The sequence below is a fragment of the Leuciscus leuciscus genome (genome assembly GCF_965113295.1).
Source record: "Leuciscus leuciscus genome assembly, chromosome: 23".
NCBI classification, from domain to species: Eukaryota; Metazoa; Chordata; class Actinopteri; order Cypriniformes; family Leuciscidae; genus Leuciscus; species Leuciscus leuciscus.
In genome coordinates, this window is record NC_138747.1 from 2,964,020 (window position 1) to 2,990,703 (window position 26,684).

Below are 26,684 nucleotides of genomic sequence, written 5' to 3' on the forward strand. Positions count from 1 at the left end.
GATGTATAAATCTCAATTTCATAAAATTGACCCATGTGACTGGTTTTGTGGTCCAGGGTCACATAAATGTATTTTGAATTATGCATTATTATTTTTGACAAAGCTTCTGATGCTAGTGCTTCAGAAATTACATGCTTGTGTTATACGAACGGTCCCATCTTTGTTCACTCTACTCCCTATGTTCTTCTCCTCTTGGCCTGTTAATCAAACATCAGTTGTGTCTCGTGTCTGCAGTGGAGCTCCTTGGCCGAGCTCTCGACCCAGTCGCATGTTCACATCCAGTTTGAGGTATTTATAGACACCACACACGTCTAGCCTAGTTGTTGAGCTCTTGCCTGAGGATCCCAGCACGACCAGAGATGCATGTTCGGGGTTAGCGGCATGTGTCTGCGCGCTCTTCTGTTCATTAGAAGATGCAGTCGGGGGATTTCTGGGATATGTGTTTGTGGCCAGGGCTTTTACTTGCTGTTTGTGTTGCGAGTGAGGTCAAAAAGGCAGCTTGAGTGAGAAATCATGTCTCGCCACTAGCCTGCTGAAATTCTTTCCAGCAAGTCGACAAAAGACATCTGCTTAAGATATCTTCCCTTCACTCTTTCCACTTAATGTTCATTTAGCCTCTTTCAGATAGATTTATATTGTTGCGCTGTGAGTAGGGATGGATAGATTTATTGAAGGAAGGGAAACGACAGAGATGTGAATGATAGTCATCGAGGGCTGATCGTTTTTATTTTCCATCTGGAGGGCGAGAGAGTGCATTACTGGACAAGGGATGTCCCGTTTCCTCCACTGGGTGAACTCTCACCATTTTCTTTCCCTCTATAATTGATCACAGATTTCAGCATAGGACCACAACCAGATCTGGGACATTGTTTCCAGTTTACTCATAGTGAATTTGTAATGGATTTCCAATCTGCCAATCACACTTTATTGGTTCTCTTGTGAGTCGTTTCATTTCTGCAAATGCTATTCTGTCCAGTCCTATTTCACTGTCATCCTGATGTAAAAGCTATATTATTATGCTAAATCATTATTAATGAGCCAGTGGTGAATCCTCCCTCCGTTTGTCCCAACCAGCCACTTTATTTTGTTGATCGCTCGGTTTCTATTTCTGTATTAATCTCATCGCCCCAATCGCCATCGCTTTTCAAAGCTGGAAAATATTAGGGCTGGGTATTGACACAAATTTCACAATTCGATTCGATTTTGATTCACAAGCTTGCAATTCGATTTGATTTCGATTCAATATTGATTATTTTGGATATCAGGGACAATACATGGCACATTTTCTCAAGGAAAACAAATCTCTTAACTAATGCTGTAAACTATGGGAGTCAGTGGTAGCCGACTAGGCTTCATTAGCCTACTATAATATTGAAGGTAAAAATTAACTGATTTGTATACAAACACTTAAATTACACTTTTATAAATTTTTTATAATAATAAAGTTATATGAAATATAAACATTTAAATGGTGGCTGTCATAAAAACCTGCCAGATTTATTCAAACATGCATAAAAATATAAAAAATTATAATGAATATGTAATATGATGCATATATTTAGCAAAATGCTCCTCTCTAGAGTTAATTTTTCTAGCTGACTAACGAGTTTATGGTCACTGGATATGGTTTTTCTGAGGTAAATGTGACGTTACATGACATTGTTTACAAGCTGTTTTACTGATGTCTTTCCACGGTTGAAACACTGATTGAGCGACTCCATGTGACATGATACGGACTTTGATAAGTTGTACTCTACCTTTTAACACTTTCAGATGCTCATTCATGTTTATCTCGCGCTGTAACTGGTGTTATTAAGGCGGAAGAGAAGATCATGTGCTTCTCTTGAGATCTCACGCCACAGCGACACCACGGCATTTATGTTTTTGAATTTCGTAAGAAAATGGACGTAATTTCAAATCTGAGACTTTGTTTCATATCAATAGTAACAAAGCAAAGATTATTGAGATTTATTGGATGGGATGCGGCGCTACAATGTTGCATTCATTCATCAACTGAGAACAGGATGACTAATCGATTCTTGGGATTTAAGAATCGATATCGGTTCGTAAAAATGAGAATCGATTAAAATCGAGAAATCGATATTTTTTTACCCAGCCCTAGAAAATACACATCAAATATATTCCAATTGGTGGTTGTTGACATTCATAAAAGTGCAGTTCACTTGACACCGTGTGTGTATGACTGAATTGGTTGATCAATAGCTGATGGACACTAAACGTGTAATATTTATTTATTTCAATTACATTTCAATTTCATCATGAGCTAGAAGTGTGGTGCTACGCATCTGGATTACTAGTTTTGGTTACACTTTATTTTACGGTGTCATTGTTACAGTGTAATTATATTGAAGTACTGAGTAATATTAATTAAGTGCATGTACTTACTATAGAGTTAGGGTAGGATTAGGGTTTGATTGAGGGTTAGTTGGATGTAATTATGCATAATTAACCGTTAATACTATTGTAAGTACATGTATCATATGTAACAAGGACACTGTAAAATAAAGTGTTACCCTAGTTTCTAATTCGTTTTTCTAAATGGAATGTAAAGAACAAATTGTGGTTGGAAACTTTGCATGTCAGTCTGCCCTTGCCAATGCCAATAATTGAAAAATTACACTTGTTTTAATCCCTAGTCCTGGAGGATAAAAACAAAATGCTTCTCAATCAAATTCAGAGTGTTTTCCATGGCTCTGTTGATATCGGCGAGTCTTCATGAATTATGAGTGAGTCCATGACTGCCATATTGAGAAACAAATCTCAAACAATGGCGTGTGTGTGGCTGCAGGCTTGGAACAGGAGAGTTACTGTGACTCATCTCTGGATTACATAAACACACACTCACAAGACACTGTGCCTGAAGCTGCACACTGCTTTAGTGGGAGATGTTGCTATTATGAACGTTATAAACTTCAGTTCAAGAATCAGAAATAGCTCATTTTGCCTTGGCATCTTGAATTATTTTTATAGCAAGTGTCTAGCTTCGGTTCTGGATATCTGGAAGTGTGTGTATGTGTTTATATATACACACACACACACAAAATGTGTATATAATGTGTTTATATAAATTATACACAACATACTACATTGTCACCACTTGAGTATTATGCAAGTGCATCAGTTTTATGCAAGTTAAATGTAGCAAATGGCATCTAGATATAATATAAATTATGGTTATTTTTGCATTTTCACTCAATTTTATACTAAAGACAAAGTAGAATACAGAAAATTAAGAAAGCATGATATATCGGCATCGATTTCACATTCTGACCACAGCACATAACTTAGTTCAAGTTAATTTGTGCATTTGTGTCATTTTGTGCAGATATAAGTTGTAATATTATGTTTATGTTGAATAAATATTTAATTAATCTCATATAGGATGTGTTTTGAGTTAATTAACCCGCTAACTTCAGTTTCCCCATGTTCATTCAGCTCTTCAGCTTCGGCAGGGCTGTTATTTGAAACCGTAATATTAATTTTTGATGTTTCTCTTTCAAAAACAGTGATGCATTATTGATTATAACTTGCACTTTTATTTTTCTCATATTTTCATCAACAGTATGGTTTAATAAAAAAAATTTGTCCTTGATAATTCCAATTTATTTATCCATGGCACATGCATTTTAATTCTTTATATTAATTAATATATTAATATATTATTCCTTATATTTTAAAGCTTGATCAAACTAGGCTATAGTACTGTATATGTTTGATTTATGTTAAAGTGCTCAGGACATGGCTTTTAATGGTGAGACTTTTGTTTTTTGTAATCAGGCTCTCAAAAATAATATAAAATTAAAGCTGCAAGCAGCGATGAAAGGGCCCTCGCACCCGTGCCATCGTCACTCGTTGGCTTTAGGAAGACAGAGCATGGTTGGGCAATGTGCATTTAAGGAGGTATACAGTATATAGTAGTTGCTAGCATGTTTAGTATGTTTTTAGCATGCTTAGTACACAATAGGTATGTAGTTAGTACTGCATTACTGTGTTAACCAGTTCAGTTTCTGTTGGCAGTAGGTGGGGTTATATATCTGAATATTGCTTTGTAGATGTGTTCAGTGCAGGACTTTTATGAAGTATGTGAAGTTTGGGGCATATTGGATATTGTATGTTTGAGTTACAACAACTTCCTTTAGCATTTCTAACATGCTTTAGAACTTAGCTATGTGTTGCTAGCATGTTTTAACATGTTTCTAGAATGTTGTTAGCATGTTTAGCACTTGCTGGCACTTTTTTATATGTTATTAGGAATCCACAACAGTGTTTAACATGTCACTTCCTGTTGCCAGCAGGTGGCGCTTTGACTGTAACTGAATATGAGCATTGTCATGTGTTCAAGACAGAACGCTTATCAAAAGTGTGACGTTTGGCGCAGATTGGACATTGCCTTCTTGAGTAACAACAACATCCTGTTTCATTATATTAGCATGCTTTAGCACTTAGCTTAGTATTGCTAGCATGTTTTAACATGTTTCTAGCATGTTTAGAAGTCAATGGTATTTTTAACATGTTGCTAGAACGGCATTAACGTGTTAAACATGACACTTCCTGTTACCAGTAGGTGGCGCTATTACTATAACTGAATATTCTCATGTAGATGTGTTCAGGCCATGACTCTTATCAAACGTGTGAAGTTTGGGGCAGACTGGACATTCCGTGCCTGTGTTACAGCAAATTCCTATTTAATTGCAGTATTAGCATGCTTTAGCACTAAGCTAAGTGTTTGCTAGCATGTTTTGACATGTTTCTAGTATGTTGTTAGCATGTTTAGCACATGCTGGAACTTTTTTATATGTTATTAGGAGTCCACAACAGTGTTTAACATGTCACTTCCTGTTGCCAGCAGGTGGCGCTATGACTGTAACTGAATATGAGCATGGTCATGTGTTCAGGACAGAACGCTTATCAAAAGTGTGAAGTTTGGCGCAGATTGGACATTGCCTTCTTGAGTAACAACAACATCCTGTTTCATTGAATTAACATGCTTTAGCAGTTAGCTAAGTTTTGCTAGCATGTTTTAACATGTTTCTAGCATGTTTAGAAGTCAATGGCATTTTTAACATGTTGCTAGAACGGCATCAACGTGTTAAACATGACACTTCCTGTTACCAGTAGGTGGCGCTATTACTATAACTGAATATTCTCATGTAGATGTGTTCAGGCCATGACTCTTATCAAACGTGTGACGTTTGGGGCAGATTGGACATTCCGTGCCTGAGTTACAGCAAATTCCTATTTAATTGCAGTAATAGCATGCTTTAGCAATTAGCTAAGTGTTTGCTAGCATGTTTTAGCATGTGTCTAGTATGTTGTTAGCATGCTTAGCACTTGCTGGCACTTTTTTATATGTTATCAGGAGTTCACAACAGTGTTAAACATGTCACTTCCTGTTGCCAGCAGGTGGCGCTATGACTGTAACTGAATATGAGCATGGTCGTGTGTTCAGGACAGAACGCTTATCAAACGTGTGAAGTTTGGGGCAGATTGAACATTCCATGCCTGAGTTTCAGCAACTTCCTGTTTCATGGCGAAACATCGAAATTTGTCAGGCCGCCGAGGACCCGCCCTTCGACGAAAACTCAAGATCTTCGCAATTTAACGTCGCAAAGGCCTTAAGATTACACTCACCAAATTTGAAGATGATCAGATTAAAACTGTAGGAGGAGTTCGTTAAAGTACGAGGCATGAAAATGGCAAAAACTGCACAAAAATCTGAGAGGAAGTTGAAAATGGCTGACTTCCTGTTGTGTTTAGGGCTACGCTCCAAGAGACTTTTTTGTAGGTATTAGGTCCTTACATGTATGTACCGAATTTCGTAAACGTACGTGGAACATAGCGGGAGGCGCACTCCGTTGAACTTTTATAGGTGGCGCTATCGAGCCATTTTGCCCCGCCCAATTCTGAAACCTATATCAGATGTAAATTTTCGCCAGTTCTGACGCGTGTGCAAAGTTTCGTGAGTTTTCGAGCATGTTTAGGCCCTCAAAAATGCGATTAAATGCGGAGAAGAATAATAATAATAAACAGAGCAATTCCAAGAGGGTCCTCACACCATCGGTGCTCGGGCCCTAAATATGGATTTAGACATCAATTATCATGCAAAATGTTCTTATTGGTGCATCCCTAGAAAATTAGCATATTGTTCACAGTATACACTATATATACTGCACTATATGGTGTTGTATGCTGTTCCAAACACAACCTTTGCTTGTGTAACGTGATGCTCCACTGCTATAAGGATGTTTGTGGATCACTATTGCATAACTCTATTTAGTTATGAACATCCCACAAGTGCGATCTTCCCCCATGTCTCCTGGAATGCTCTCCAACCCGTCGGCTTTGTTTCTTTACATGAGTTGCTGAGCAGATGCCATAGGGGCAGACGGCCAACGGATCAGGTTCTGCTACTATTGTCCCGCCTGAGTTTCACTGCGCATGAAAATTGAAGGCTCTTCAGATCGGTGTGGAGCTCTGAGGGACTTTGGAGTGTTTTATTTCAGAAGAGTCTGGAATTATCACATGACAGGCTCTTGAACTTTGAACCGCTGCCTGTGGGAGAGGCGTGGATGGTGTTGAACTGTGTGGAGCGGACACAACTGCGCTGTTTTGATTTTGCACAGGCGACGAGGATCCAGCCATGTTATCAAGCTGCTAAAGAGAGCATGACAGCATGTTCTTCTGCAAAGCGTCTGAAAGATAAATATTAACACCACAGACATTTGGACTGCCAGACATCTGCTCAGCTGATGGACATCTCACTATAAAGTCTGCTTTTCTTACACTTCAGGTAACAAGACTTCTCCAAAAAACAGGGATCGGCAGGCTTTTGAAGGAATGACGCAGTTCATATGGGAAAAAAATGCTTGAAATGTGAATCACATCTAGCAGGACGTTTTTATTTGGGTGTGTTGAGGCCTGAACTATCCCTGCTCTTCTCTCTCTACATGTTTTATAGTTCACCCACCTGGATTACAGGTTTAAAGCTGGTCATTTAATAATTAATGTACTAGAAAAAACAATAATGTGTGTTTGAACAAGGCCTTGAACATATGCTGAATATGTTTTTAAATGACTTGTACTGTATTCATGAGTGCAATCTGCTTTCCACTGTTGACGTATTTCCTGTTCCAACAGGAAGTTGTTGAAGGGTATATTTCAAAGTGCTTGTTCCTCCAAAAGGACTCATCTTTTCCCACTTTATTCCCATAGTCATGCCAAACCTGGCAATATTAGGAGAAATGACATGCTTGAAAAACTTAGTATTTTATTGGACAAAAATGTGTACACACTATATTATGTCCAATTAATTACATATCCATGTTACAAGTTTATTTTGTCATCTTTAAGATTTGCATCATATAAATAGCCTGGATTGATGTTTTGGAAAATCTTTGTCATATTTTCCTGTAGTTCCTCAGGGTTTATAGATCGGATCAGGGTTCATGGGTTGTCATGTGGTTCTCTAGACTCCATTTCTCCTGACTTCATTCAGTTCGACTCATTTCGCAAAGTCTCAGTGACCGAGATGATTTCATATTCTGTTTTTCATATTCTCTCTAGAGCAGAAAGTCCACAGGTATCACTGCTGACCTTTTGAACCCACAGCCTATTTATGTCATGCAAGCACGGGAAACTGGGTGTAAGTTCAGCTTCGCCAACTTGGACGGCTGATGTGGCGTGACATAGCTGGAATCATTTAGATGATATCTGATGTTTTAACATTAAAACAGTCTGTGAGTTTTTGACTTGTTCCTTTTATTGGCAATATCACGGTACTGGATATTATCTTATATAATGTATACAAAGGCTTTTATGGTTTGATGGGAGCCAGCCAACCACTTTTATTATAGTTAAAAGCTAAAACCAAGTCAAAAAGCAAAAAAGGTAAATGAAACACAACTTGTACTACAGTACAAGGGCTGTACTGTAAAAGATTAACAGTGCAAAGTTGAATCGGTTGAGTGAGTCTGCTAGCAAATATTTGCACCTAACTTTCCTCATGCAAAGTGTCAGTAGATCCGTCCCGATCTCTCCGTAAACCAGTAACAATCTCTCTTTCTCTTCCAGTGTTGTTCCAGCTCCACTGCCACTGGCTATTGATAAGGTAAGCGTTCGTGACCTGTTATATACGCAGGATGTAAGGCTGTTTGTCTCCAGATTAAACTTGATCATGAATGAATGATTTCCGGTTCATTATGTTCTTTATAATTGTGTCTTTTGGATATCAAACAGCATGCAGCTTTTGCTGTGTTGTCCTCAAAGCAGCTTGTTATGAATGCCATTGATTTCCATGTCCTTGCTGTTGCTAAAGCCTTGAATTAACATCAGCAAGCATTATGTGCCGCTATCTGAGGTTTCCATGTGGTGTATTTGTGAACAATCTTGGAGGTGGTCCAGATGAAGTTAGATAATGCAGTTATCCTCCGTGTGGGATGCCTCCGTGGAGCTTTAACAGGGAACATTTCAGTTGTGTGGCGGATCGTTCCCAGTCGTGCACAGAGGTGTCTTTCTTTGCAAGTTTTAAATATATACTCATGCTTAATCGCATTAGTCTAATCTAATAAAGTCGTTCTCTTCTCTCTTTGTTGCATCAAATGCTATTACTGAGAGCATGTTGATGAGATCCTTGACTCAAACTACATCCCAATTCACAATTGTAATTTAGTGAAGTAGTAAATATACCTTTCAAAAGTTTGGGGTCGGTGAGATTTAAAAAAATGTTTATGAAAGAATTATCATCTGCTCATCAAATAGGGGTGTGAACTTGGGCTGGGCGATATGGCTGAAAACTGTATCACAGTATAGGTGTTTCATATCGGTCGATATTGATATTTTTTTATGACCTATTTAAAATAAGGACCAGGAGACAAATGTATTACATTTAAAAAAAAAATTTATTTTAAACTTAACCTTCCTCTGATTATAATCCCCTCAGTTATAAAGGCAGAAACATCAACACAACCATGGAAAACGCTCAAATAATTAATGTAAACACAAGTCTAAAATCACAATGAACACTTAACGATTATCTCTTAACATTAAGGTGCAAAATTAAAGAATACGTAAGAAATGCTTAAAGTGTAATATATGTATAAATATATGTATAAATATAATAAATATATGGCGCAACCATATTGTTACATGACCGGCTGTTAGCGTGTCACCCGCTACGTTGCTAGGTTACCAGAGAGTGAGTGCCTTTGTTCATGCAACCAAACTTGCTTCGCAACCTCTGGTTTCTTCCGGCGAAGAAAAAAATAATGATCGAACGTTTTATCGAACGCATTTTTTATTGATATTGATTTACGTGTCTATCGTGATACATATCGTTATCGTTTTATTGCCCAGCCCTAGTGTGAACCTACGCTGGTCGCACGGTTCGGTTCGATTACGATTATCATGTCATCGATTCAGTTCAATTCGATATCATGATGTTCTCAATTTTCTACTTCACATGTATACAATTTTGTCAATGAATGCAAGCAGTCAGATATATGAACTGAACCTTTAATTTTACCCGCTCAAAGAAAACACGCTTCTTGAATGTATCAAACAAAACTCAAGTCTGGGCACTGAAGACAACAGGAGCATTGAGAACACACAAAAGTAAATACTAAAAGTGATCGCTGCCATTCATCCACGACATGAGACCGCAGCTCTGCCAGGCGTTAACAGCTCGGGGTGACAGCGACTGACGTGGCTTCTCAAGTTAGTGCTATTACCCCCTGCATATATTATGTGTGCGTGACATGATTTACACACAGCGTGTGTCTTCTCCAGGTCGTGCTTACCAGGTCGTTCATAAAAGCCGAGATGTGCCCAGATGTAGGCTTTTAAAGTGATGGTTCGGAGTAATTTCAACCTAGGGTCCTTTGCACCATGACCTCGAGCCAAACACCCCCCGGACGCTTTTTTCCCCTTTAGTCATACATTATTAAAGTTAGAGCTTATTTAGAGATATCAGGCTTAGTGCAGGCGCTAACGGATCCAAGGTTGTATCTGGTAAATGACTCCACTAATAATGCCCAGAATGGTACCAAACTTCTACAGTAGTACAAATAGGTTCTGTACTCATAAAACGAGGCATTGGAAAGTTTGTAAGTACATCAGGAGTTTATTTAAATAACACTTGCCTGATGGCTAATGCTACCGCTAACCCGGACGTCGAGCTCACTTCAGTGATTTGGGAAAAGCACGTAAAAGTCCTGGCAGAAAGTGATGCATAAGGATGTCTCGCCTCACTCTGCCGTTGTGTGCTACCGCGACAAATGACGTCAGAAAAGCGGCAGTACGTTATAATCGGTTATGGTCTATTACTGAACTGATACCGAATCATCCTCGTCTGCATCGTAGAAACGATTAATTTCGACACCTCTCTCACCAAGGCTGCATTTATTTAATAAAAAATAAAAAAAGAGTAATCATTGTGAAATATTATTTTAAAATAACTTTTTCTATTTGAATGTATTGTAAAATGTAGGCTAATTTATTCCTGTGAATTTTCAGCATCATTACTCCAGTCTTCAGTGTCACATGATCCTTCAGAAATCATTCTAATATGATGATTTGAACAAGAAACATTTATTATTATTATCAATGTTAAAAATAGTTGTGCTGCTTAATATTTTTGTGTTAGCTGATCACTTTTTTCAGGATCCTTTGACGAATGGCACGTTCAAAAGAACAGAATTTAATCTTTTGTAACATTCTGAATGTTTTTACTGTCACTTTTGATCGATTTGACGTGTCCTTGCTGAATAAAATAATTAATTTCAGTCAAACAACAACAAAATCTGATCCCAAACTTTTGAACAATTGTGTATGCATAACTTTTTTGAGCAAATTTCACTCACAACCTCTTACTCGAGGAGTCCGATGGTTCTCTTCTGAGTTTTTTAAATGTCGGAACCTCAAAGTGAACTAATAATGAATGTTTTAGGGAGTGTTTTCGAATTCAGTCAGGAGTTGTAACTCGGCCTGATGGATTAGGAAAAACAATTAGCTAATGATATCAGTGTACGGATGGGGCTTGCAGAACGATGACATCATCTGCATCTGTGATGACAAAACCATGCATGTGTAAATCATTGCATCATCACTCTGAGCCTCCATCTGTTGTACTGAAGATGGTGTTAGATGGACTGGCGTCCCCCTTAAACCCCATGAATGCAGACCTGTCAATGTCACATCCATTCCCAGATGCATATAGCGCTTCTATATCTGACGCTGTCAATATAAAAATACTCTTTGTGACTTGCTCTCTGCTCTGGGAGTGTCTCATCATGTGGATTCAATAAATGTAGCAGATCTTGAGTCACAATTTCACTATTTGGAACATTGTGGTTACAATATAAGGAACAAGGCCTCTATTCAGCTAGAATTCAGGGTTCATTCAAGGTTATTTCACCTTTTCAGAAGATGTTTCTTTTGGTGAAAGCTGCTTTTGATTGCATTGATTTAGATGCATCAAGGACAACATGTGAAAAGATGCTCAATAGATAAGTGTTTCATTGAAGTACACAAACCTGAGTTTGTGAGAAAAGAAAAAAATCTGCACACAGTTTATCTATTATTATTAATTTTTTCTTCTTTCATGCAGGTGTCCGCAAATACACCCAATATGTATTCTCAGGAACTGTTTCAGCTCTCCCAGTACCTGCAGGTATGGAGCAACACTGACCTCTACAGGCCATCTGCAACCATTAAGCATCAAAATGATGAGAAAAGATGAGATTTTATGTACTGGCCTTGAAATGTAATATATTAATACAGTAAATTACATATATATATATTTATTTAATAGTGTATATTTATTATATACATGTTGCATTTGATTGAAAATAGTAATATTGTGAAATATTATTTACAATTTATTATAGCTGTTTTCTATTTGAATATATTTTAAAATATAATTTATTCCTGTGACGTAAAGCTTAATATTCAGCATCATTACTCCCATCTTCTCCTCCTTCAGAAAAAGTTATAATATGATGCTCAAGCAGTGATGGGAATAACGGCGTTATAAATAAACGGCGTTACTAACGGCGTTATTTTTTTCAGTAACGAGTAATCTAACTAATTACTGCTTCCTCCATTACAACGCCGTTACCGTTACTGTCAATAAAAATGCGGCGTTACTTTAATTGAGCTCACTGAAGCGGTTTTCATCCGAGTAGGCTCTCTCTCTCAGCCATAGGAGCTGCAAAGTTTTTTCTCTGGTGTGTGAGTGTTTATGAGGCGCGGGACTCGACAAAAGCGAGGCGAATGCCGCGAGCGTGCTCGACAGTGCGCGAGAGAGACCGAGTGTGTCCGAGAACGCGCTCGACAGTGCGCGAGAGAGACCGAGTGTGTCCGAGAACGCGCTCGACAGTGCGCGACAGAGACCGAATGTGTCCGAGCATAAATACTTTATTTATAAATAAATTACACATATCAGCATTTGAATAATCTCTGTAGCATATTGGTATCATATGCAATGTTTTAATTAGTTTATATAACATAAACTCCAAAATAACCTGCAGGGAACGTTCAAACATATTTGTTTGACGGTTGTGAGCACGTGCGGCAAACACGACTAGAATTTGGCTAAAATAACCTCTGATGATGACGTTCTCTGTAGATTATGAAAATAACCCCCCAAAAGATTATATTGTTTTATTATTATTTATGTTGATACATTGTTCAGTATTATATTGAAAGCACTTTTTGTTAAACTTACTATTGTGAGGAAGAAAATACTTCAAGTAGGCTATACAGAATGTCTACCAGTTGTAAAGGTGTGTGAGTTAAGTTTTATCATTTTAATTATATGCACTAGTGTATGTGTATGTATATTTTTATTAGGCTACTATTTATTTATTTTTGGTACATTTCTTAAGAAGCATAATTTATTTTTAGACTTATTTGTTGGCCAGTTGTGGTCTGTGCAATAAATATTAAAAGTTCTAAACCATCTATTGTTTTATTGTTGCACTATAGTAATGATAATATTTTAATATTTAAGTTAATAGGTGTCTCTCACATTGTCCCACAGCAACATTAAAATAGTGTAGATTAGTGTACAACGTTTTATAATAATAAGATGTTCTATTTAGTGTCAATTTCATTCATTTAACATTTCATATTGGGGGTATCCAAGAAATTTCTTATATTTAAACTTTTTTTTTTTTTTAAGTAACGCAATAGTTACTTTCCCTGGTAATTAGTTACTTTTGTAATGATGTAATTCAGTTACTAACGCAGTTACTTTTTGTGAGAAGTAACTAGTAACTATAACTAATTACTTTTTTTAAGTAACTTGCCCAACACTGTGCTCAAGATACATTTCTGATTATTACGTTCATCATGTTCAAAACATTTTGTTGATTCATAGAAATGATCTTTGATTAATAGAAAGGTCAAAGGAACAGCATTTATTAGAATTTTTTGTAACAGAGTAAAAGTGTTAAGTTAATTGAATGTTATTGGCCACAAACTTTTGAACAGTAATATATATATATATATATGCACATAATTTTGAATTTTTTTATTAGGGGTGTAACAATATATCGTGTCACAGTATATCGCAATATAGAAATAAAATAAAATACAAAATATTTACTTTTTTTTTTATTTAAAATTACGAATTTTCAAAAAATTCTAATTTTCAGAGTTTTAGTGACAGTACTACATTAAACTACTATATATAATGCTGAATATGCTGTATAATAGTGCAATGGGGGAATATTTTTGGCTCCTGATAATGCCAAAGGTCTTATGTTACCAGTAAAAAGTGGCCTACATTATTTTAAATATATGTAGTCACAGTGACAGAGTACATATTCGTCTATTTTCATTCGGTATTTTCAGCTTCAGAATCATGAATATTTTTATTGTGGTGTCACCATTGTCCTGTGCATTGGGTTACCAGCTCCAAATATATATATATTAGCGATCAGATAATGTTGATGTTCTGCTTGTGTCCTTCAGGAGGCCTTACACAGAGAGCAGATGCTGGAGCAGAAGTTGGCCACTCTGCAGAGGCTGCTGGCCAGCACACAGGAGGCATCAGAGAGCAGCTGGCAGGTACAGCACACATCACAATTAAAGGAGACCATTATTAATTATTCAATACAGGTGGCTGTTTTAGGCATGTTTAGTTGCACTCAGAATATGTGACACTTATGATATGATAACAAGGTCTGTTTATTGGTCTTTACAGGCTTTAATCGATGAAGACCGGTTACTTTCTAGATTGGAGGTGATGGGGAATCAGTTGCAAGCATATTCAAAAGTAAGGCCCTGCGTCTGCTTTGAGTATTTGAAATGTGTTTACAGAAATACATCACTGCATGCTGTCTCCTCAGAATCAAACAGAAGACGGTATCCGAAAGGAGCTTGTAGCCTTAACAGAGGACAAACACAACTACGAGACGACAGCCAAAGAGTCCCTGAGGCGGGTCCTTCAGGAGAAAATCGAGGTGGTCAGGAAACTGTCCGAGGTGGAGGTAAAAATATATATATTTTGATTATGCAAGAACGAAAGAGCCATTTTGTCCTTAATACTGGATTAGATGTTTCAAAATTGTTAAATAGCCAATTAATGTAAAGTTCTTTAACTGTAATGTATTTGCAAAGTAACTTTTAGTTGGTAGAATGTCTAAAGTGGACCATCGAAATAAAGTGATACCTAAAATCACAAATAATTCTTCCAACTAAGTACTATAGTTACTATTAGCATAGGTTACATAAGCACTTTAGCACTTTATTTCTTGTCACACTTGTCGTGTCGTGGACAAGAAACATGTCAGACTACACGTTGCTTTCCAACCAGTCATTGCGTGCCATCTCACATGCACACATTCACTCGCACACATATCTCTCACTCACACACACACACACTCTCGCTCACTCACTCACACAAACGCACTCACACACTCACACACGCACACACACTCACTCACTCACTCACTCTTGACGAAACCCGTCGTGGAGGACCGGAAAAAAAATTAAACATGCTAGTCTTTTTATAGTGATGTCGTGAAGCATCGCAGACGCTTGTGCGACGTCGGTTGTCGCCCACTATGACACACTATACGAGATGAAACGATCGAATCTTGCGTCCTGAAGCCCGTTGTCATTTACGAGATCGTCAAACGGATCGTGACAAAATCAGGCTAAAATCGTGTAATCTGAAGCAGGCATTATAGTCTACTAATACTCTAAAAAGAGTTAGTTGACATGTAGTTACAAAGTGTGTCTAAAAGTGGATTATCGAAATAAGGGTTCTATCAGCTGTGTGTTTTTGTATTGCAGAGGAGCTTGAGTAACACAGAAGACGAGTGCACGCACCTGAGAGAGATGAACGAACACACACAGGAAGAGCTCAGAGAACTCGCCAACAAATACAACGGAGCAGTCAATGAAATCAAGGATCTCTCAGAAAAGATCAAGGCATGTCCATCACCACCCACTGTCGCACATTAACCCTGTTAAATTGCTATACCTGCTAAAGTTAAAAACTTTTGTGTTTAGCTGGCCGAGGGCAAACACGAGGAGCTCACTCAGAAAGGCCTGAATGAGAAGAAAGAGCTACAGCTGAGGATTGAAGAGATGGAGGAGAAGGAACAGTCGCTTCAGGCTCGAATCGAAGCCCTGCAGGCGGACAACGACTTCACGAATGAGAGACTAACGGCCCTGCAAGGTAAACATACACAATCATGCAGCATTTCAGTACTGGACTCTTGGTTGAGAACGGTGCACATCTATAACACGGTAACTGAAGAGATGCAACCGGTTGAGGAGGAGCATCTGTCGGTATAGAGCTCTTGTTTTTCTTTTTGGTCAAAATCTTCTCGTTGTCGTTTTCCAGTCCGGTTAGAACAGCTGCAGGAGAAAAGCATAAAGGAAAACAACAGCTTAGGTGAGTTGGAGACGCATGCGTCTGCTAGTGTGCTGCTAACCTTGCATCGCCTCTGACTAATTCAGCATGGGAGCTCGCCTTTGGTTGCCTTTTTTAATTTATTTTTGTTGTTCTGTCCCTTTTTCTTTCTGTCTGTCCGGCTTTGCTTTCATTATGACCTTTTTTCTGTCTCGAAGGCCTTGATCTTTTCCACTGAGCATGTGTGTTCATGTCGACACCTGTGTGTACGGTCTTAGGAGTCTTACTTAACTTTTCCCCTCTCATTTGGCCGTTTGTCACTAAGTTCTTCCTGTGTACTTGTTTAATGAATCAGTATAGGAGGGAAGTATTCAGAGGAAAGGAGTTTTAGTGTGAGCTGGTTGGCCTGTTTAGTCATCTGTATTTTTTACTAGACTTCTTTGATTGATTGATAAAGTTCTGAATGGTCAGGAGCCATTTTAATTCTGCTAACTGATGATATTATTAATGTCATTTAGTCAGTGTTTTAAGTAGGGTCAGCACTAAACTCTGCTGGAAGATTGGACACCACCCATGTAGTCAGTACACAGCAAGGCCACTAGGGTTTGAAACAGAGCCCAATAATTGAACACATTTCTAGTACTTCTCTGGAAGAGATATAAGAGGCAGCATCTCAGAAATGAAACTGCTGTTCACCTTGATGTGGTGTACCACATAACACAAACCTCTAGGCGGAGACGTTCCCCTCATTGAACTTTCCCTTTATCATTCATTTCCGTGAAGTGCACTGACTTCAGAAATGATTAGGATAGTGTAGCATGTTTTTTCCTTCTTCAGTAAGACCCCTTGTTGGGAACATGAGCATTTTAAATCCCAAAATTGACTGGAAAACTTCAAAGATGGTGTCGTTTGGCATCAAAATGCGTGGTTGTTAAACCATGAGTGATGTGCATGTCAGGCCTTAGCTGTATCTTGCCTTAAGCTTTTATAATAGGGCAGCCAGAGGGGAAAAATCAAATTGCTATTTTTCTGATAAAAAAAATGTGTGATTGCAATTTTTATTATTATTATAAATAGTTACATGTTTTCTGTGCTTGTTTGCACAATTTGGCTGAAACATTGTGATATATCCATATGACTATAAAAATAATAATAATAATTCAAAAGATATTAGATAAATTAATAACATTAGACAGATTACCAAACTGAGTTTTTATCTTGAATATTTTATTTAGCCAAATTCAATATTTCTGATACTTATAAGAGGTGGAATCATCAGCAAAAACATCATCCTTGATTATCAGTGTCAGACCTCGTTGTCACACTGTTTGTCCTAGTGTTGACAGGTGAATGACAGGTGTCAGTCAGTCTCTTCAGGGCAGTGAGGCACAGGTCCACGAATAGCTGCAGTCTCCCGTCTGTGTCCTTGTCCCGCCCTCTGCATCTCTGTTTGGTTCCGTCTCGTATTGTATCCTGTAGATCTGGCTTATGTTTTATGATCATCTGATGCCCCTCGATGTGTTACTCCATTTGCTGTTCATTTAATGGAGGGTTTTTCTTTCTTTGGTAGACCACTTTCTTTTAAAGAGTGGAGGAGACTGCACTTTAATCCAACAGTACATTGAGTGTCAATGTGAGTACACCGCATTCTTTCCAAAGTCTTCCAAAGCCATACTAATAAATAATCTTATTAATGAGCATCAAAGCAGGACACACAGTTACAGTTGATTTACTCTGTAAAGTGAGGAAGGTTTTTACAGGGACATGAACTCTAAGAGGGTCTCAGACTGCCACTAATGTTATTTTTTCATTTGCGACTAATTTAAAGTCTCTTTTGGCGACAGTAGGGAACATTTGCCTGTGTCCATATGCGATTCATCTAATATTTTGCACAGTAGTGTTTTAAATTACATTTATGATTCCTGAACACCCAACAAGAAAATGCGATGTGAACAAATGACTCTTGTAAAGTGATTCTTTTTAGTAAGTAATTAAAAAGATTCTTTGAGACTCACTCAGGAAAATGTAATTAATCAGAATCGTTATTGAGCGTCATTTTAAGCCGAGAACCATTATAGTTATTTGTGCATTAGGATCAGCAGACTTATTTAGATGACGTTTTTTTTTAAAGATGCATATTCACAATATACTTTTATTTTAATAAAATAATGAATGCCATTTTAAATAACAAATCCAAGTATTTTACAAAAATATTATTGGTTATTTTCTAGCATAGTGGAGTCCAATTGTAAGGTTGAATTGACTTTAAAGTGGTTGACATGTTGAAAAATAATGGAACTTTTTTCCTATTTTATATATATATAAATGGGAAGAAATAAGCAATCTATATTAATTGATTTTGTAATTTGGAAGCTAAAAAAAGTGTTTTGGTGTTTACTCTGTAGTTTTCAAGCTCCTCGTTCCAAATCTTGTGAAATACCACCTTATTTTCTTGACATTAATCCAAAAGATTGTAATAGTTAAAAAATGGGTGTATGCTTTGATTTGTATTTCATCTCAAGTTAGTTCTATTTTCTTGATCTTCCTCGAGCTTAAGTTGCTGTTTTATGTATATCAAGCAATACGGTTTGAGAGGCCATACTATAATGTGAAAATATTACACTGTATTGCAGAACGGTGTGACCTCGAGTGCATTCAGGATTTAGTATTGGCACTGTCTGTTGTGCAATCTTGAATCTGTCTGTCTATAGCTAACTATAATCTGTCTATGAGATTCATATAGTCTCTCTGTGCACAAGTAAATATCCTTCTCCAAACCCTACGAAATGAAAACACTCTGCATGCCGTCTGTTCTCCCTTCACCACCAGCTGACCTGGATTTTCTCTATTCCCGGGGATTTTCCCTCTCACCAGCATGCGTTCTGAGGTCTATGAGCTTCCACTGACGCTTTTCATGTGTCATTTTCGCTTTGTTCTGTATGTATGGAGAATACTACAAATGAGTTTGTTTTTTTGCTGCTGATAATGTATTTAGTTGGGCTGCGTCAGTGTCCTTTAATAACTGAGATTTGATGTTTAATGCTAAATATTAAAGTGTTGCATCAGGCTTGATTTAGTGACCTTAAAGAGATTTATACTAACATGACATTTCTCTTTTCTAACCAGCGGTGAGGCAGCTGAAGGAAGCTGTGGACTCGTCCATTAACAAGCTGTCCAACTTTGACGGTAAGCGTGCGGATTGTGTGTGTGTGTGTGTATTTTAATTGATTTATTTGTTAAAGGGATAGTTCGGCCAAATATGATATTAAACCCATGGTTTACTCACCCTCAAGCCGTTCGAGATGCATATGTCAATAATTTTTCAGACGAACACATTTTCAGTTATTTTAGAAAATGTCTTAGATCTTTCAGTGGTTATAATGTCAAGTTATGGGGTCCACCTCCTTCAAGTCCCAAAAATGTGCATGCATCCTTCACAAAAGTAATCCATCCGGCTCCAGGGGGATAAACGAAGGCCTTCTGATGTCAAAATTATTGACACATGCATCTCGAACGGCTTGAGGGTGAGTAAACCATGGGTTTAATATCATTTTTGGCCGAACTATCCCTTCAAGGGCATTTTCGCACTACATATTTTGGTGTGTTCATTCATCTGAGGTGAACTTCTGGGATGTACTTCTTGCAGTGTGTGTGCTAGTAATCCTGTCAGATAATACAACTTGAGAAGTGACGTGTCCATTTGTTTTGTCGTTGTATTCCACAGAGGTTATTGATGCGCATCTTCAGAATAACCAGACGACAGTGGACAACAGCTTGGCCAGTCCAGACAGGCTTAAAGGTATCGTCACATTTCTGTCACTTCAAGTCTGTTTCTTTCTAGATTAAGCTAGTTTTGAGAGAACTGTCACGTTACATTATAATGCAATCTGATTGCAATGAAAGCACAAAGTCCCCCCCACCCCGGCCTCCATTTAAAACCAAATTAAACAACCACGCGCTCTGGGTGGCAGGAATGAACATTAGTTATTTTTAGCTTAGTCAAAGAGCATGACCAGGTCAGGGTCATTACTGCATCATCACCATCATCAGTCATGATTTAGCTATAGATATCAACTATTATTATTGTTATTGCTATTATTATTGTTGTAAATAATAATAATTGTTTAAAAACTATCTGTTGCAACTTTTTCATTTTAAAATGTTTAAATACATTCCGCATAATAATGTAATAATAAGAATTATAATAGGTAAGAAAACAAAAACAATTTTTCATTTGCAATTTAAAATGTTTAAATCCTTTCTGCCTAATAATAATAATAATAGGTAAATTTTTTTTTAACTTTTTCTTTTACAGTTTAAAATGTTAAAACCAGTTTGACCTAATATTATTAAAAAAAATTGTTTTTTGTTTAATGTTTACGTTCATTCTGGCTAATAATTAATAATAATAATAATAATGGGTAAAAAAAAAAAGGGGGGGGGGTTTGTGAACTTTTCTTTATAACTTTTTTTGTTGTTTTGTTATTAAAAATGTTTAAATCCATTCCGCCTATTACGCCCTTAATCAATGCAGAAGAAAATGAGTAGTTTCGCTCTGGTCCAGGATATGACCTCATTAAAGCTGCCTCCTTGTGATGAGAGATGCAGATGATGAGGTGGCATTTAGACCTTGACCCAGAATCCAGCCATTCCCAGATGCCTTGACCCCTCAATCCCTTCGGATTAGAGACTAAGATAACGGCCACATGGATTAGACCATAATTCACTGGTCATCTATTACCTATGAAGATATAATTTGTTTGTTTTCTCCCATCAGTCCCATTGAGTCGCCATTCGCTATATTGAGTTCGAAAGATCTATCATGTGATGTAACCGCAGGAATTTTTGAGGTTATATATTGATTAAATGTTTGTGCAATGTCTGACCTGATGTCTGAGACTGATGAAAGTCACCGGACAGCATTTACCTTCCAAGTTCCATTGGAAAAAAAAGTACAGAAAATTTGAAGTGCAATTCAATTTATATCAGATGATGCATTATTTGTGGTATGAACATGTTGCCAGAAGCTTTTTTAAAGACTGCCGTCACCTCCCCCTGTTCAAACCCCATTTATAACTCATTTTAGTCCACATGGAGACTACTGCAGCACAGCAACTGGTTTAGCATGTGACTGTATGTCCGTTTTGAAGCCCAGGTCACTCAAATGACCATGTGTGGGCATTAACTACCACCAGCCAGAGAGGATGAACTACAGGGGGCTCATTCACTGCCTGCTATTGTAGATCCAGAGAAATCGAGTCTTATATATAAACAACCTACACAAACACTCCTGTTCAGACTAAGAAATTGAAGCCGAGAGCCTAGTAAGGTTGCGATCGCTGTCATTCTTGTTGCTTTGATGTTGTTTTGAGTTGTGTCCCCCCTCTCCTCTAAGTGGTCTCTTCCGCTCTGCCTCCATAGAAAACCAAATAGACGCTAAAGAGTGCGACATGTCAGATACTCTGAGCCCCAGCAAGGAGAAAAGCAGTGACGACACGTCAGGTATGTAAAACATGGACCTACTTTTAATGTATGAATTGCTGTTTTGGTTTCTACAGCTTTTTATTTTTACATCACACTTTTTTCTTTTCTTTTTTTTTTTTTTAAAGCACCATTTAATTTAATTTTATATATTATTATTAATATACGAATTATTTTTTTCAAACAATCTTTTGTTCTTTTTTATATTTGTTCTTTTTTTTCCCTTTAATTTATTCTTTTATCCTATTTATTTATTTATTTATTTATTCTCTTTCATTCTTTAATGGTTTTATTCATGCTTTCTCTCATTCTTTCTTTCTCTCTCTTTCTTTCTTTCTTTCTTTCTTTCTTTCTTTCTTTCTTTCTTTTTCTTTCCTTCATTCTTTAATGTTTTTATTCATGCTTTCTCTCTTTTGCTCGTTCCCTCATTCCAGACGGACAGATGGATGAACAAGAACTGAACGATCCCCAGAACAGGGTTTCTCTTTTGAAAGGTAATCCCTCCATTCTTGTTGAGTTGAGCTTCCCCTGTCTGAAATGCCAGTGCTGATGTGGGTGTGTTTGTGTGGTTTGGCTGAACTGGAGTGTTAGTCACCCTTTTTATCTGCACTCATTAGAGGTCAGTGGACTGGCATGCGGCACAACTGTGCAGATTAACAGGGTGTGTTATTCCCCAATGTGTCTATATATGGTCTCCATCTGCTGGAGGGGACAGCGGTGGGACCCACAAGGTGTTAATGGTGGGCTTACCATACAGGTGTCTCTGCGTCATCCTGGTTTATCTCCCTCCCTCAGATCTTCCCCTCATCCCATTTTATGTTCCAGTGGAGGACAGTGTGGAATGTAAACCAATTACAGCCCAATTAGACACTGAGTGCTTTCACAATGTCACGTACAGCTGCTGTTCAGACGTCTGTCAGTCAGAAGAAAATGGCTGCTGATAGGATCAGGGTTGGTTCGAACTGATACAATGTGTCTCTTTTTAGACTTCGCAGAGTTCTAAATGTGTTTAGTGTTACATTTTCAAACTTTGAAAGTAATTTAAAGGGATACTCCACCCAAAAATGTTAATTCTTTCATTTACTAACCTTCATGTTGTTCCAAGATGGTATGACTTACTTTCTTGTGTGGAACATTTAAAGAAGTTTTTTTTATATATACAATGGAGGTCAAAAAACTCCGTTCTCAACTTTCTTTAAAATATCTTTTGTGTTACACAGAACAAAGAAAGTCATACAGGTTTGAAACCGCATGAGGATGAGTAAATGATGACAATTTTCATTTCGGGGTGGAGAATCCCTTTAAATTACTCTGAAAGTTTGAAACTTGCACATTTAGAAAAATAAGTCAATCGGATTTTAGCGGTTCTTACTGAGACTGTTGCTCGTCCCTAGTATTTGAAGAAAGCATGAACTAAAAAAATACAAGTCATATCTGAGGGTGAATGCAACATCCTAAAAAAATACTCAGAACATTCTAGCAACTGCATAGCAATATTAAGAATCCGCCCGTATTTGCATACTTGCAGGTTTAATCTAGAGAATTTTTAACAAACAAATGAATGAATGGTGATGAAATGGACACGACAGAAGCTGAAGTGGCACTAGTAGGTGTCAGGGTGGCGAGGGGTGCAGTTCATCTCAGATGTCATCAGCTCAGTTGTGACTCACCCACACAGGTTGAAGATGTCTACTCTCGCCCTGCTGAGTCACACCAGACGGCAGTGCATGCAAACATTTGACTCCCACACGTCCATTTCCATGAAGGTTTATCTGAAGATGTGCCGTATAGGCATAACATTCATAATGCAGAATACCATTTGCATTCCAAAAAGATCTTTTATCGAAACTAAATTCTACCAAAACATGACGATCAGAAATCATACTATAAAAATGTCATACTCATGAGCATATTATTCAACAACTTAACCAACTCTAATGAAAAAAAACAAGTGAGCTTATCAGAGGTTGTTTATGTATAGAAGTTTTAAAAGTACAAACAGCTGGTTTAATTTTAATGGTCAGATTGCTTGGAAAATTATATTTAACTAAGGTGTTTTTGGTGCAAAACACACCCTGAATAACACTAAATGGACTTTAAGGTTGATCAAATGTTACCAAAGTAGAATATGACACCTGTAAAGATGTTTAAAAGTTGTTAAACTCCTGCTGGGGCACCTAAGAAGCCCGTTTCCATTTCTGTTTGTAGACTTATTGTCTCTGTGTAGCTTTAGCTTGGCTCTAGTGTCACATGACCTGGCTGGGTTTGCTGGTGAACAGGGTCTATCTTACCCTACTGATACCGAAATAAGAGATATGACACAGCAGATCATTTTGGGAACTGTTAGTTTGGTCCATTCAGAATGACACCATTATTTTAACATTTTCCCTTATTCTTTTTTCTGATTAATCTGTTCGTAACTCATATTCTCAAACCAATTTTATATTTTATGTACTGTTTACCAATTAGGCAAGTTCTCATTGAACAAAAATGGGCAAAAAATTGGGCAAGTTCTCATTGAACAAATATGTTGTTCAGACTTGCATTGCATTTGGTTTAATTCGGTCTAAGTGGGCTCTCGTGATCGCAGTGAGCTCATGTCCTTTAACGGGACGTCAGATAAGGAGCACAGGCTCTTGTTAAATGGATCAGGGAGGAAGTGCCTGTTTCAGCACTTCATTGTTTGTGGGCAGTCTTGATGAACAGTAGTGCGTGCCAGGCAGACTCAGAGGCGGCCAAGACGAGAGTGACGTGTGCTGCCACCTCTGAGGATCATTAGAGTCAGTTTTTGCCTTTCTCTTCCTTTATTTTTTGTTCTTGATTAATTGGGGGGCTATTCTACACTTTTGTAGCATGTTTCCCGCTGAAGATATGAGGGATAAATCTAGATAGATTCTATTATTCCTAAACACCAGTAGGACTAATGATGTAACTGTTGTAGGAAAATCATGCTAGCTAATGCATGCTAAAAAAACACTAGCATCACAAGTGGACCTCAGACCTGTGACCTGTACTTTAGATCAAGTTGACGAATACTCAGTATGCATGGAAATGTAAATGTAGGCCTGTCATATGTTAATGTGCTAATATGCAAAAATTATTTAGCTTTTTTTAATTGAACCAAGGGAACTTAACTGTATTTATCTCCCATTAAATCAGTAATTCTCAACCTTTTTGACTCCATTGTCCAAAATAATATTCGATGTATAAGATATTTCTGGTGATACTGCTGTAATGACAAAACTGCTTTTCAAACTTTTTTCCAAGCATTTTTTATCTAAAGAAACTAGGAGTGACAAAATATTAAAATGAGTAACACTTTATTTTAAGGTGACATAGTTACACATTACTACATGTACTTACTATAGTAATAACAGAACATTATGCATGGTAAGTACATGTAGTTAAATAATATTAGTCCATACTTATTAGAGTACAATGTAACTGTCACCTTAAAATAGTGTAAACAAATGATGAAATTAAAAGTAATAATTATTAAAATGATTAAATTATATTAAATTCAAAATAATGAAATCCTATCATTTCATAACATTTAATAACTGAATGTTCATGGTTCAATAATTAATTTAAATGACTAAAATGTTACGGTTTTTAAACTCACAAATAGCAATTTCTCAGCAATTTCTACTCAAAATATTACAAGGCTTGAGACAATAAAAAAAAAGTTGTACAGGAATTTTACAGATTTTATTAATTTCTCTGACTTTTCTAAAAAGGTCTAAAAATCTTTTTAAAATTCTTTAATATAATAAATGTCGGTTTTCATCTTGACTTTTAGCCGTGTTTGCTTATGTTTTGTCATATATTAAATACTTTTATGCCATTTTATGGCCCACTAGTGAACCATGGCCTCCTGATTGAGAACCACTACACAGATGCCATGTGTCTCTGAGGCAAATATCTTTAATCGACATCTTAAGCCAACATAATAATTGTTCAGTTTATCATCAGTCAGAATTCTGCTCTGTTTTGGATTAGTCACTTGCATTTGATTTTGCTTTCTGATTTGATTTGTCCAACAAGCTTCTGTTAAATAAGGCTCTAGGGGGCGCTGTTGAATAGCTATGAAATGCTCTCATTTGCTCCAAGGTTGCATGTACACTCTTGCGTCTGGCACGAGTTATTCAAATGCGTTAATGAAGAGTTATCTGAAAATATGTAACCTTATATGGTTGTGATATTCAATCTCAGCCATAAAATTCTTTCGAGACGCTGTTGATGAAATCACCGGAGGAGGAGCAGAATGAGATTACACACCACTTTAGGCCCCCTCTCATTAAACGAATGGCAAAACTTCAGAAACGACAAGTTCGTTACATCATTTTGCCTGAAAGCAACTCCCTCGCTCGCAGTAAACACCCTCCGTCTGACATCATGACGGATTACCAGCCCTTAAATTAGCACATGACTTCACCGACATCTGTAGAGTGTTCTGAGAGGGGGGACGTTCATCAGTTTATGGTCAGAGGAGGTTTCCCAAAAGCCTGTTGTTACAAGACCACATTAGAGACCAACTGGATGCTCCTCAGAGAGACAAATGTACGTTTCCTCGGCATGAAGTCTTATGAGAGAACTCCGGAGAGTGTCTAATGTCTCTTTTGCTTGGCCTGGTGCTGGTCATCTCAGTGGCTCATTTGTAGATCTTCCATTAGAGCTCTTGTTTCGTAATCAGGCTTTAAGTTGTTTATAGTCTGAGACCGATGCTTTTTAGATGCTCTGTTGTCCTGTTTGATGCAATGTTGTGCATTTGGGCATGTTGTGCATTTCATTCACTGATGGACGGAGCTCACAGAAATGCTTCGTGCTTCACGTCATGAACTGATTCTAAACAAGCATCTTGATTCTGGTTTGCAGTAAACAAGTTTTAGCGCTTGATGTTTTTGCTCATGGGGTCGAACAGAATCATTTGTTGCTCCTAATGTTAGGACAGAGTTTTGGAACCGTCGTGATTGTTTCGTCTCACGCTCACGGCTTTAAGCTGTTAGGAAAGCCGATGAGAGAAGTGTTTTTTTAGCACGGAGATGTTATTTGATATGTTTGCAGTCTGAGACTGAAAAGATCAGTTTATTAGAAACGAATTGTTTTTACATTTGCTTTTCTGTGCAAAAGACCCCTAGCTCTCAGAGACCCAGTGTAGCAGCAGCAACACAAGGTTTGTGTTAAGGAATTTAATAATAGATAACTGTGGCTAGATGTGGGTAAAACTACAGATAACGGTAGCAATAATAATAATTCAGTTTAAGTTAATATGTATAGCACTTTTCAGAATACACAGTTGCTTTAGAAAATGCCACCTAAA

At 37.4% G+C, this 26,684-nt stretch overlaps 1 protein-coding gene across 6 annotated transcripts in view; it reads left to right on the forward strand.

The window, feature by feature from the left end:
• The window catches only part of slmapa (sarcolemma associated protein a), a 67,674-nt gene that overhangs the window by 27,441 nt on the left and 13,549 nt on the right, over positions 1-26,684 (forward strand). For 2 of the 6 annotated variants that reach the window (XM_082155795.1, XM_082155794.1), the window contains exons 4-16: positions 8,092-8,128; positions 11,624-11,686; positions 13,993-14,088; positions 14,225-14,296; positions 14,370-14,510; positions 15,319-15,456; positions 15,538-15,706; positions 15,875-15,925; positions 17,454-17,516; positions 19,010-19,069; positions 19,608-19,682; positions 21,305-21,385; positions 21,799-21,858. In XM_082155795.1, coding sequence (XP_082011921.1) covers positions 8,092-8,128; positions 11,624-11,686; positions 13,993-14,088; positions 14,225-14,296; positions 14,370-14,510; positions 15,319-15,456; positions 15,538-15,706; positions 15,875-15,925; positions 17,454-17,516; positions 19,010-19,069; positions 19,608-19,682; positions 21,305-21,385; positions 21,799-21,858 — 1,106 coding nt within the window. Of the gene's footprint in view, positions 1-6,123; positions 6,812-8,091; positions 8,129-11,623; positions 11,687-13,992; positions 14,089-14,224; positions 14,297-14,369; positions 14,511-15,318; positions 15,457-15,537; positions 15,707-15,874; positions 15,926-17,453; positions 17,517-19,009; positions 19,070-19,607; positions 19,683-21,304; positions 21,386-21,798; positions 21,859-26,684 lie in introns of those variants that run through there. The other 4 variants (XM_082155796.1, XM_082155797.1, XM_082155799.1 and 1 more) reach the window with 3 other exon arrangements.